This window comes from Microcebus murinus, chromosome 5 (genome assembly GCF_040939455.1).
Source record: "Microcebus murinus isolate Inina chromosome 5, M.murinus_Inina_mat1.0, whole genome shotgun sequence".
Taxonomy (NCBI): Eukaryota; Metazoa; Chordata; class Mammalia; order Primates; family Cheirogaleidae; genus Microcebus; species Microcebus murinus.
In genome coordinates this window covers 73,942,153-73,955,011 of record NC_134108.1, presented here as the reverse complement: position 1 = coordinate 73,955,011, position 12,859 = coordinate 73,942,153, and the positions used below count along the sequence as shown (strand labels likewise).

At 32.2% G+C, this 12,859-nt stretch overlaps 1 protein-coding gene across 3 annotated transcripts in view; it reads right to left on the bottom strand.

Annotated features, from left to right (window-relative positions):
- Positions 1-830: 830 nt before the first annotated feature.
- The window catches only part of LCA5 (lebercilin LCA5), a 55,657-nt gene continuing 43,628 nt past the window's right edge, over positions 831-12,859 (bottom strand). For all 3 annotated transcript variants that reach the window (XM_076003171.1, XM_012763688.3, XM_012763686.3), the window contains 5 exons: positions 9,956-10,093; positions 8,907-9,003; positions 7,694-7,836; positions 4,955-5,087; positions 831-2,927 (listed from right to left, as the gene is read on the bottom strand). In XM_076003171.1, the coding sequence (XP_075859286.1) occupies positions 2,065-2,927; positions 4,955-5,087; positions 7,694-7,836; positions 8,907-9,003; positions 9,956-10,093 (1,374 nt within the window). In that variant the 3' untranslated portion in view covers positions 831-2,064. The remainder of the gene's footprint in view (positions 2,928-4,954; positions 5,088-7,693; positions 7,837-8,906; positions 9,004-9,955; positions 10,094-12,859) is intronic.

The following is a 12,859-nucleotide window of genomic DNA, read 5'->3' as shown; positions in this document are numbered from 1 at the left end:
GAATACAAATAAATTTAACTTGACATTTAGGGGAAAAAAAGATTCTCTAAAATTTGTTCATAAGGAAAAACTTGTTCTGTACATTTTAACCTCCAATTTTAATGCTTAACACCATAATGCTTTTAAGTCTACAACTTAATTTTAGGTTTAATTTTAATAATTCTGTCTTGTTGCATCTGGCTGAAGAGACCATCAGGTAGGAAAAAAGCAAGAAACTAATTAAAATGACCTGGATCAAAAACCTTACTAAAAATTTGCTTCTTAAAAAGCCTTTAAAACAACCTAAAAATTAGAATACTTTTGGCAGAAAAATTAGCAGTTATGAACAAAATTAACATAATATTTTATCAAAAACTGCATTACAACTATTGTGTTTTACATATATTAGAATGATTTACAACATAGTAAATGCTTGCTCATATCAAGCATAAAAATCTTTTTATTAAGAAAGCTTTTTAATATAGTTTAGCACTTATGGGAGATTCTGTTCCCAGTAAATGACAGGGACACAATATAAAAGATGAAGATGGTAAGTGGTACATCTTTTAATTAAAGACTTAACCAAGTAAGTCTTGTCTGATAGTCATGAAATTCATCTACTTCAACTAAAAATACTGGACAGATAAAAAAAAAAAAAGGTGAATAATGAAATAAAAATTAACCCTGCAGGTCTTGTTTCCACTACATATTTTCTAAGCATAGGAATTTATAAGAATTCAGGATAAGACAGTAACTCTTCCCCTTCATCAGTATGTATGCTTGGCATCAGAAATCATACTACGAGCAAATACACAGTAAATTCTTGAAAAAAAACAGCTCACTTTAGAATAAGTGCCAACCTAAATTTTTTATTCTTCCCAACACACTGTTTTTGCGTCTCTTCATTTCAATAGTGTTTTCTCCTTGGTTGGTGGTGTGTTACTGCTTCTTAAACACCAATCATACCCTGCATAATCCAAGGTCAACAACTTCTCTGCAGTTGAAGTGAACTACAAATAGCCAAAAGGAGGCGAATGCATTTCAACAGAAAACTGTCCACTCTACTCAACAAGGCAGAAGCCCCATCCCTAAAAATCTTTTATGCAAAGTTACTTTAAAACTAATCCTATAAATCCAATAGTATTACATTATTGCTGTCGCCTTTGTTTGAGGGCAAGTTCCAATCTTAGAAGTACATATTAAAATTTCCAGATTACATTACTCTAGAAACATAATTGAGTTGAAAATCTTTCTATATTGGGATAAGGTTTCTTCTATTCCTTGTATTTGGTATGAAATCGTACACCCAGTCACTGAGATACAAAGAGTGTAGGAGAAAAAGGAGAGAATTTACATTGTACCCAAGCCTCTGTGAGGCACCACTCACAGAAGGACTCACAGAGGAACTGTCCATGCAAAAAGAGAAATGTCTTCTGAATTCAACCTAATATTCTGACAGTTGTAGGTAAGTGATTTCAGGAAACTTGTAATTAGAAAATGAGTAGTGTTTAACAGCGGATACTTCCAGAGGAATAGGAAATCCCAATGCTGTGACTGCTACCACTCAAGAGTAGCTCAGCCTTGCCTCTATCCCTAAAAGGCAGGGCTCCTAAGTAACAGTGGTTCTTCACCACCTGGGAGCTGCACTTCTCAACACAGAGCCTATCACTTTGAATTTCCATTTGGTAATCAGTGGGAAGGCTGTATTTAGCTCAGTGAGAGTATGATCAAAAATAAATACATAAATAGAGATAAAAGTAGGAAATGAATACAACCTCCAATGAAGTAAAACTTCCCACAGAGCAGGTTGAAGAGGTATAACCTATTTGTAGGCAAAAAGCCAAAAGAAAGTAAGATAAATCTCTTATTTTTGGTTTCATTCAAAAAAGTCTCCTTCATTCTTGGCAAACTAGCTATGTGGTGTGTATATAATCTACTTCTTTTTAATTACACTGTATTTAGCTATTAAAAATCATTCCTCAACAAGGACTTTTTTAACATTAAAAAGTCTAAATGTTCATAATAAATACTATATTAAAATATTTTAATATTTACAATTGGAAAAATGTTAATTTTTCTAGTCAGTCATCTCAGTGCTACTTCTTCAATTTCATCTTCTACAGAATCAACTGCTTTTACTGCTGGTTTATTGTTTGCATGTTTTAATCGGTTTCTATTTGAATTAAAACTTCTTCCTTCACTGAGGAAAAAGTCTTCATCTTCATCATGGTCTCTACCCCTGCTGCTTTTATCCCCAGGGAGAAAATTTAGAGGGTCAAAGTCTCCTTTGCTGGCAGCCAGAGAATTTGGGTCACTGCTTTTAGAAGAAATGGTGCTGCTGCAACTGGCACCAAATAGCTGTTCCATCAGATTAGCTTTTTTCTCTTTTCTTGTAATTAAATCTACACTATCTTTACTAAGTTTATCCATATTGCTTTTATGGAAATCCAAATCACCACTTTTATGGCTAAATAGATTTGACTTCTCTGATGTTTTTGCAAATGAAGGCACATAGCTACCAAATACAAACTCATTTGGAGGAGATGGACTTCTAATATTTCCTGGATTCTGACTCTCTCCTTTTGGAGTTAAAAAATGAATATCTTGCAAATGATGCCCATTAAATAATCTTTCAGAAGACTGAGAGAACATGTATGTTTTGGGGCTTCTCTCTGGGAAGTGCAGTTTTGATTCCAAATCAGGTAGTAATGGCAATGGAGGACATTTTAGACTCCGAGAATCTTGGATTTCTCTGCTGATTTCATCCAGTTTAGCAAGTAGCACTTCCCTCTTCAGCCTTTCTTCTTCCTCTTCTTGCAATTTATCAGTATGTTGAATTTGATACATTTCCATTTGATACCTTCCAGTTTCCAACTCTGGCTTTTCTTCTTTCTCCAGTAAAGATGTCTTTTCTTTTTGCTTTTTATCAAGTTCTTCTCTTTCCCATTCTGTATGAAATCAAATTTTTAAAATGGGATTTTATAAAAGTCAATATTTTTTAAATAGGAAAACTCAACTACTACCTTTATGGAATAATCGTCTTTATCTAATTTGGGGACTATAAATACAGGGAGAAAGGACATCATGAATTTCATTTCTACACTTGATACTGAGTATATATATAATATATTTGACACATATTATATTTAAAATTCACATTGATAGAAAAAATTTGTTTTTCAAGATAGGGGTGGGGAAGAAGGTTCTCTGCTTATTTTTTTTAAACTACTATAGTGATGTAACCTGAATGATGGGTGGTGGGATGGATGAATGAATGGATTGATGAATAAATGAAGGAAAAAATTTTAATCTTAAAAATAAATTAAAAATTTAGATGTCATATCCTGACAGAAGATACATTAACCTAAATCTAATTAAGAGAAAACTTCAGACAAACCCAAAATGAGGAACATTCTATTTTAAAAAGTGGGTCTGTATTCACCAATGTTAATCTGACCATACACACACACACACACACACACACACATGTTTTTGCTTATATATGTAAAAATCTCCTCCAGATTAAAGGAGACTAAAGAGTTATGAAAACTAAATGTAATTTATGATCATGTTCTGAAAGCAAGAAAATGCTATCAAAAACAATATTGTGTCAACTGACAAAATCGTAATATGGATGGTAGATTAGGTAGATGTGTTATATCAAATACATTTCCTGAAGTTGAAAACTATATTGGATAAGAGAATGCCCTAGTTTTGGAGAAATACACATGGAAGTATTCAAGGGTATAGCATGAGATATATAACTTATTATTAAGTATTTAACAGTATTAAGTATTTAACAGTTCTTTGGTTATTCTTACCACTTTTCTATAATTTTGAAATTACTTCCAAATGAAAAAATTGATAATAAAATATGTAAAAGCACTACAAGTATCATTAACTTTATTAAATGGCATACATTCTCACTAATGTCAGAGATTATTCCTTACAAAATCCAGAAAAAAATTCAGTCAAAAGGACAAAGAGAAATGATAGTCTTCTGCTACCTTATTCCTATTCCTGTTACCTAGACAGAACTGACCATAATACCTAATTTTCTATTCTGCAGATTAACATGTGAAAGCATCTTGCTCTGTGCATTAGCCAATAGTAATGCGAATATAGCTTATATTAAAAACATTATGCTGCTTATACATACTGTGTATATAAATATATATCTACAAAAACACATACACATATATATGTATAAACATACCTACACACACACACACACACACACACACACACACACACACTCTCTCTTAAGCAATAATGGGTCATGATTTTATGTTCCGTTACTTTCAGCTCAAGAAAAAAAAAGGGATTTCTCTGTAAGCAACTAATAACTAATAGTATAACTAATAGAATACATTCAAAAGATTAGAGTCTGGGATCCCTCTTGCCCACACCTTTAAGACATTTTATCCAGACAGAAATTAATTTATTCCTGAACTTCATTTCTATATCTGAAACTCTGTGAGTTGGTTCACTAAACTTCCACATTAATGGTTGAACACGTTAAAGATTTACATTACACATTAAAACCAAAGAAAAATTATAGGAATATATTCATAACCTCATAATTCATTGATTTTTATGCATGAGCTAGTCTGTAGACTAGAGATTGTCAAGGCCAAGTCAATTAAAAAGGGCTATCTTTCAATTACATCTTCATTAAGCTTTAGTTAATATACAAATAATTTTTTTCCTTCATCTGAATTTTCTAAAGGTAACTTGTCCTTATTCCTTAACCCCAAATAGTGACTGACTTATAGTCTTTAAATTTTTTTCTTTCCCTAATAACGTTATTCAAATGTTTGTGACTCCTGGTACACCATCCACTACCACTGCATCAACCTTATCTTTTTCTATACAACTAATTAATAGTTCAGCTGGAAGATATTGGTGGAGGCTAACCCTTTCTTTCCCAAGGGATGCTGACTCATCACTTGCTTAAACAAACTCTTTTTCTTACCATCCTCCAGCTTCTCAACCTCCTGTTTTACAATATGGAGTCCTTGATCTTTAACGAATTTTTCTTCTCTTTCCACAATTGGATTTAGCATCCCTGCTTCTCGATGGTTATCTTGCTCTTGGGGTTCCAGGTCCTATTATACATTTTTTTAGAAATGCAAGTTCACATATAGAAAAGGGGAAAAACTATTTAAACATCATAGATTTCTCTTCCAATGAGCATGATTACCAACTAAGTTAAAAATTAAAGCATAGTTTCAATTAAGAAATCAGGAAATCTTTAGACTTGAACAGAGGAAAGAAAAAAAAAAAAAAAAGAAATCAGGAAATCCTAAGTTACCACCCTTTGAAAGATGCTTCAGAAACACATAGGATTATTTCTTATTTTAGTTAAAATTTTAAAGAAGCATTTATAAGATACATTAGAACTAATACAAAGTAAAACCAATCCCCTAAAGAAAATTCTGAAGAGGCAGGTTTCATAAGTATCCTTGCTTTGGACATTTTCACAACAAAATTTGGTTAATTTCAGTTAACCAGAAATGGTTATTAACCAGCTATGGTGGCCAACTGAGATGTTGTTGTACTTATAACGGGCAGTGACAACTGCATTGAATCTTTCCAGTTTATATTTAATACTATGCTCAAAGCCTCCAGTTCATAAATTTTATAATATTCAAATCAAATCAGTGTTATAAACTTAAAATTCCTTTTTTCTTATGACCCCTTTTCAAATGTGTAATTTTTCTTAATAAAAGTGAAATATCTATTATTAGTAAAGACTTGTCTAATAGAGAGAATTATACCTTAGTATCCACCTCACTTTCCTTTTAGTAACAATCTCCCCAGTTTTAGCAGGACATAGGGCTGCTCAGCTGGAGACTACATTTGCTAGTGTCCCTTGCAGCTAGACAGGACCAGTGAAAGGTAAGTGGAAGTATGTGTGCAACTTCTGATCACATTTATAAAAAATGAAAACAGCTTGCCCTCTACTTCCTCTTTTCCCTTCTCACAGTGGTGGTGAGCCAGTTCCAAACATTCAGAAAAAGAGGATACTCTAAAATGGAAGCTCAATAAGATAGGGGATGGTTACCATGGAATAAAGTTGTCTAACAACCTGGGATTACCCACTGACTTCAGTCTATTACAAGAGAAAGAAACTTGTATCTTACTAAAGCCACGATATTGAGTCTCTTTCCAATAGCAACTTAGCCTGTACTCTAAGCTATCATTTACTGAGGCCCTTTACAGTTGGGTGAGCTCAGTCTCAAGAGCTTTATAAACTTCATGATTAGTCCTTATCACAATCCTGAAAAGTAACCCACCCCCATTTCACAGATGAGAAAATTGAGCTCCAAAAAGTCATACAACTATATGTTAGAATCAGAATTTAACTAAAAAGCAGATCTAATTCCAACTCTTTTCAATATACCAGGTTGCTATTTCTGCTGAATCTTGAAGTATAAAGACCAATTATTTTTACCCATTTAAAGTTAAGAATTACTTTGTTATTCTATACTTTATCACTTCAAAGAAATAAACATTCTAGTCTCAATAACATCGCAAATACAGAAAGAAATACACTTAGCAGGTTACAACTAATTTGTCTAAATTATAAAACAAAACTAAGTAAACAAACAAATAATAAAAAAAACAAAACTAAAGTACATAGAGGAACCAAATCAGTCCATCCTTTCTGTTTTATACTACAAGAAGAGATTTCAGAGTCACTGGGAAACTTAGAAGGCACAAAAACATATTATATGAAATATGCTAGATCGCTGATATACTGTTTTCTTCGTAGTTTAAATTGTAAACACTAATGATAAAACCCTCTTAGAGTAATAGACTTTCCAGTGATTCAATGTGAATTTCCTTTTAAATGAAGGTCCAACACATACCCCCTGAATTCCACTCTAATGTAAATAGTATAAAGTCAGTATCTACTGCAATTACCTTGTTCAGCGTTCTGTAAAATTCTCCTATACAGGAGGCCAAAAAACACTAATCAAATTCTAATAATTTGAAAATTACTACAATTTGCTTTTAAACATAAAAGCATTGAGAGTTTTCTAAGACTATCTGGGTAGATAAAAGGTAAGAAATTTAGAAAGAAGGTGGGGCACGGTGGCTCACATCTGTAATCCTAGCACTCTGGGAGGCTGAGGTGGGAGGCTCAAGGTGGGAGGATCGTTTCAGCTCAGGAGTTTGAGACCAGTCTGAGCAAGAGCGAGACACCATCTCTACTAAAAATAGAAAGAAATTAACTAAACAACTAAAAATATATAGAAAAAATTAGCCAGGCATGGTGGCGCATGCCTGTAGTCCTAGCTACTCGTGAGGCTAAGGCAGGAGGATCGCTTGAGCCCAGGAGTTTGAGAGGTTGCTGTGAGCTAGGCTGATGCCATGGCACTCTAACCCGGGCAACAGAGCGCGACTCTGTCTCAAAAAAAAAAAAAACAAAGAAATTTTAGAAAGAAATTTTTCTCTTCTACCTCCAACCCAGAAGGTACAATAAATCTTTCTGAAGCCCCTGAAAGATGCAATGTGAACTAAAAGAGTCAATTGAAAGCAATTTTATGAAATACATAGATGTTATCTCTTTCTCTTTAAAAGGCTAGTTGCATATTCATACAGATAGAGCACTAGCTTCATTACTCAAATTTAATATGTTTCATATTATGTTTTAGGAATAACTTCAAACCTAGTGTTTGACACATAATCATATTACTAAACTCACCAAAGGAAGATGTTCTGGTTCTTCCCATTTGTTTTCATAATACACAATTGTTTGTGGTAGTACAAGGAATTCTTCCACCTCTACGTCTTCAATGGTTTGTACTCCTTTTGTACACAGGTCTGTAAAATCACTCTGGCATGCAGCTACCATGAAAATTATAAAAGAATTTTTCTAATAACATTGAACAATGCTAAATATATGGAATTCAACTGGTAAATTCACTACCTCAATGAGATAATGCATGTTTTGCTCAGCTCAGTGAATACTCAATATTTTCATTTCTAGTATTTATTGGCAATTATTGATTTGGGAACAATTTTGACTATAAATGCTATAAAGTTTTTATAATTATAAGTTTTAAAATTTTTGCCGTTCATAGAAGTAAACAAAAGTTTACTTTGTTAAAAAACCAAAAGTAGGCCGAGTGCAGTGGCTCACGCCTGTAATCCTAGCACTCTGGGAGGCAGAGGCGGGTGGATTGCTCAAGGTCAGGAGTTCAAAACCAGCCTGAGCAAGAGTGAGACCCCGTCTCTACCATAAATAGAAAGAAATTAATTGGCCAACTAATATATATAGAAAAAATTAGCCGGGCATGGTGGCACATGCCTGTAGTCCCAGCTACTCGGGAGGCTGAGGCAGTAGGATCGCTTGAGCCCAGGAGTTTGAGGTTGCTGTGAGCTAGGCTGACGCGATGGCACTCGCTCTAGCCTGGGCAACAAAGTGAGACTCTGTCTCAAAACAAAAACAAAAACAAAACAAAAGTAAAGCTATGCATAACAATAGCAAGTATTTATGAGTGAAATAATATCTGAGATCTGCCTTAAAATACTCTAGAAGTAGAAAAAATAGAAGAAATAAAATTGGTAAAAAGTATAATTGCTAAAGTTAGGTGATTCAATAATGAAGGTTCATTATACTATTCTCTCTACTTTGGGGTATGTTTATATATTTTCATAAAAGTTGTTAAATTATAATAAGAAAATTTCAAAAAATTATGTAAAGCATAATTTTCCCCTTCTCTTCAGGGGAAACAACTGAGAAAGTTAAAAGTATTTCTGAAAATTCACTATAAAAAATTTAAGTTGTAAAAAATACATTTAATTTAAATGTATTTCAATGAGGTTCTTTCCTTTTTCTTCCATTTCAGAATTTATCATATTACTAATAACTAATAGCTATAATGTCAGTTTTTCAACAATAATAACTACTATACCATTTTTTCTTGATGCAAGTTCTTTTTCCTTCTTTGGAGAACATTTTGGCAGACGATTAGAATATATGTTTTTTATATCCAGTTCTTTCTCCTTTTCCTGAAAACAAATTCCAAACAATTAAAGAAGGAGAGTCTCTGTTTAAAACAAAACAAAAACCCTTCCCTTGTCAACTGGATTTTTTGTTTGTTTTTTTACTATATTGAAATATACCTGGCTCAGCTTCCTTCCATAACTTCCGTTACTTCCATAACTACCAAACTATAGAATGGAATGTCTCTAGTACATTAAGGGAAGAGTAGACCAATTATTTTCCCTAAAAAGTTCAGTATGTTCTGGCAGTAAAAAAACTATTAAGGCACACTTCATTTTCTACCCCTTCTTACCTGATAGAACTAGTATTATCTAAACCGTCAACCAGGCTTAGCCACAGAGACAAAGAATTTAGTTAGCATCTCTCAAATATGGGTTCTGAATTATAGATGAGTTAAAAAATTAGACCACTCTTTTAATCACAGGAGTTCTTGACCATTTTGAGGCTATGGCTTTTTCTGAGAATTTAACAAAAGAAAACTCTGTAACGATAAGGCATAATTTGGAGCAATTTTGCATAAAATTTCTACTCCTCAATGACCTCTAGATAGAATTAAGAACATTTACTTTAACAAAATTAAATAATTTGAATGCTTCATCTAAACACCCTGAAAATAAAAGACATCATTTGAGACAACTTTAAAAATAATGAATCACAGGGTGAGCTGAGGAAGAACACTGGGTTATTCAACCATGCAGCACAGAAAAATTTTAGTTCCCATAATTTTCCTCTAGGATTTTACCATTTATACCAGTTACATCATTCCTATTAGTGTATTCAATGTTTCACTTTGTTATACTGATTATATCAAGAAACCTTTTCTAAGTGCCAATATGAGAATTTTGTAAATTTTATTGTACCAACTTACAAATATGAATAGTAAGTATTCTAAAATATTTGGTTTTCATCTAATATGTATTACAAGAAAAATAATGCAATTTAAAATAAAGTGCTTACCCTTAATTTGTGATATAGTTGTTGTAGCTCCTTTTGAAGAACTTTATTTTCATCATGAGCCTCATATGCCCTTTTCCTTTCAGCAAGCAACTGTCGTTGGAAACTGTTAGTACTCAGCTCAAGGTTTTTTGACAGTTCCTATATGTGCAAACACATAAAAAACAGTACTATTTTTTTTTAATAAGAATCCAACAGTAAAAACCAGCACATAGTAGTGTCAAAATGATGTTTTTACTGGTCCTGTATAAGACATATAAATCAAGCTGAACTTATTAGCACCAATGAACATAAAATAAACTGGAAAATAGATTTACTAATAATTTAGTAATATACCTACCCTATTATTATATTATTTTTCACAATAATTTGTAATAAATTCTTAAGCATTTGTCGGAAGCACACATGAATAGACATTTAAATTGAAAGTAAAAGACAGCCAAACGCAGGCTTTCAAAACTCATTGTTTAAGCAAATAATTGGACACCACGATATCTAAAATTATATAGTGCTATTGAAGGATCACAGAATACCTAAGTAAAATATCTCTAGATAAAAACAATAGCCATTTTTGTGGTCTTCAAACATGTTTTATGAAGTTTATGATAGAATTTAAGTTAAAATATTTTCTTTTAAAATAACCTTTGGCTTCTATGGAAAAAAGACAAGTTAAAATTTAAAAATAAAGAAATGAAAAAAATTATTTATTAATAAATTTTTAAAAAATAAATAAAATAACAAATTGTTAAAATACTGTATCTAACTTCTGGATGAAAAAAAGGTTTTTATATCTATATAAATATTTATTACAAATGAAATAAATGTTTATTTTAAAGTATTAGGAAATCACAAAGAAAAATATAAAATCAAAAGCAGTTACAATTCTATTACCCTGTGATAATCACTGTCAACATTTTGGTGTCTATAATCTGAGACTTTGATATATTTTTCTCACTAAATATACATACATAGGTATCCTCAAAAATTCAGTAATAAGACATCAAACAGCTCAGTAAAAAATGGAGGAAATTATTTGAACACATAATTCACCAAAGAAGATATACAGGGACAAATGGGCACACTGAACAATACTTCAAATATCATTAGCTATAAAGGAAATGCAAATTAAAGCCACAATGGAACAATACTACTTATTTATTAGAATATCTAAAACTAGAAAAACTAAGCATATAAAATGTTGGTGAGGATGAGCAGCAGCCAGATCTCTCTTACACTTTTGGTGGGAATGTAAAATGGCATAACCATTTTGGAAGACAGTTGGACAGTAAAACATGTACCTACTAAATGACACAATCATTCCACACTTCAATCTTTACCCAAGTTGGGTAAAGGTCTGTGCCCATACAAAGACTTACGCATAAATGTTCTTAGCAACTTCATTTGTGATATCCAAAAACTGGAAACAACCCAAATGTCCATCATTTGTTTATCCATCAACAAACTAATGGATAAACAAAATGTGGTATTAGACCTATACAGTAAGGGTATTTACTTACTACTCAGCAATAAAAAAGAATGAACAATTGATACATATAATACATTTGAATTGCAAAATAATTTTGCTGAATGAAAGGAGCCAGGCATTCCACTTATATAAAATTCTTGAAAATGCAAACTAATTTTATAGGGACAAAAAGCAGATCAACTGGGGATTAGTGGGCAGGGATGGGAAAAAAGGAGGGAATACAAAGAGACATTAAAAACTGTTATACATCAAAAAAAGCACTAATAATTGAAGTTTACAAGTAAAAAAAGAAAGTTTCTGGGTTGACAGACATTTATACAATTTTAAACCTTTTGAAAAGCATAACCAAAATGCCCTAAGGAAAGGTTGTTAACAATTTATATTCTCTTTGAAAGTCAAGTAGCCTTTTTCACTACATTCTTGTAATAAGTGGGTTTTGTAATTCTTTAATCTATCAGATTGACCCAAAAAGACTATAATTATTTTAATTTGTATTGCTTTGATTACTACTAAAGTTAATTTTCATGTTTATTGGCCATCCATATTCTTTATGAAATGTGTTTATAACAGGAATCTAAAATATAATGACAAAATCAGAGAAAAGCAAATTGAAAAACAAAAAAGCTAAGAATGTTCAGAATTGAAGATATAAAGAGACATATGGAATAGGGAAAATTATCACAACAAAGGTTGAATCAGGAAAGAATCATCAAAGAATGCTAAATTTTGATGAAAAACAAGATATTTACATATTCTTAAAGCAGCTCTTCACAGATTGTTTATCGGTTTCATTGTAAGCAGAAGGACATTATACACAGTAAACAAATACATCAACACTTTGGCCAGGTGTAAATAAAATAAAACAAATAAACATTACCAATGAAGGCCAGGTGAACATTATGTGCCTCTAGAGGTGATATCTTTCTTCTTTCTTTTCTTTTTTTTTTTTTTTTTTTGAAACAGTCTTGCTCTGTCATCCTGGCTAGAGTGCAATAGTGTAATCACAGTTCATTAGAACCTCAAAACTCCTGGGCTTAAGGGATCCTCCTGTTTCAGACTCCTGAGTAGCTGGGACGACAGGCACATACCACCATGCTCTGCTAATTTTTCCATTTTTTGTAAAGACAGGGTCTCCTTCTTGACCTCAATAAATCCTCCCACCCTGGCCTCCCAGAGTGCTAGGATTACAGGAGTGATTTATTGCACATGGCCAAAAAGTGACATCTTAAGAAGGAAATAACATCACCTATGCAATATTTGCACCAAGAATACAAAAAAACCTCAGTCACAATGAAACATCAGAGAAATATAAAATTCAGGATAGTCTATTAAATGAAGAGGGATAAGGAACAATATTTTTTAAAAATGTGAATGTCATAAAAAGACAACAAAAGTATGTGAATATGTTCCAAATAAAAGAA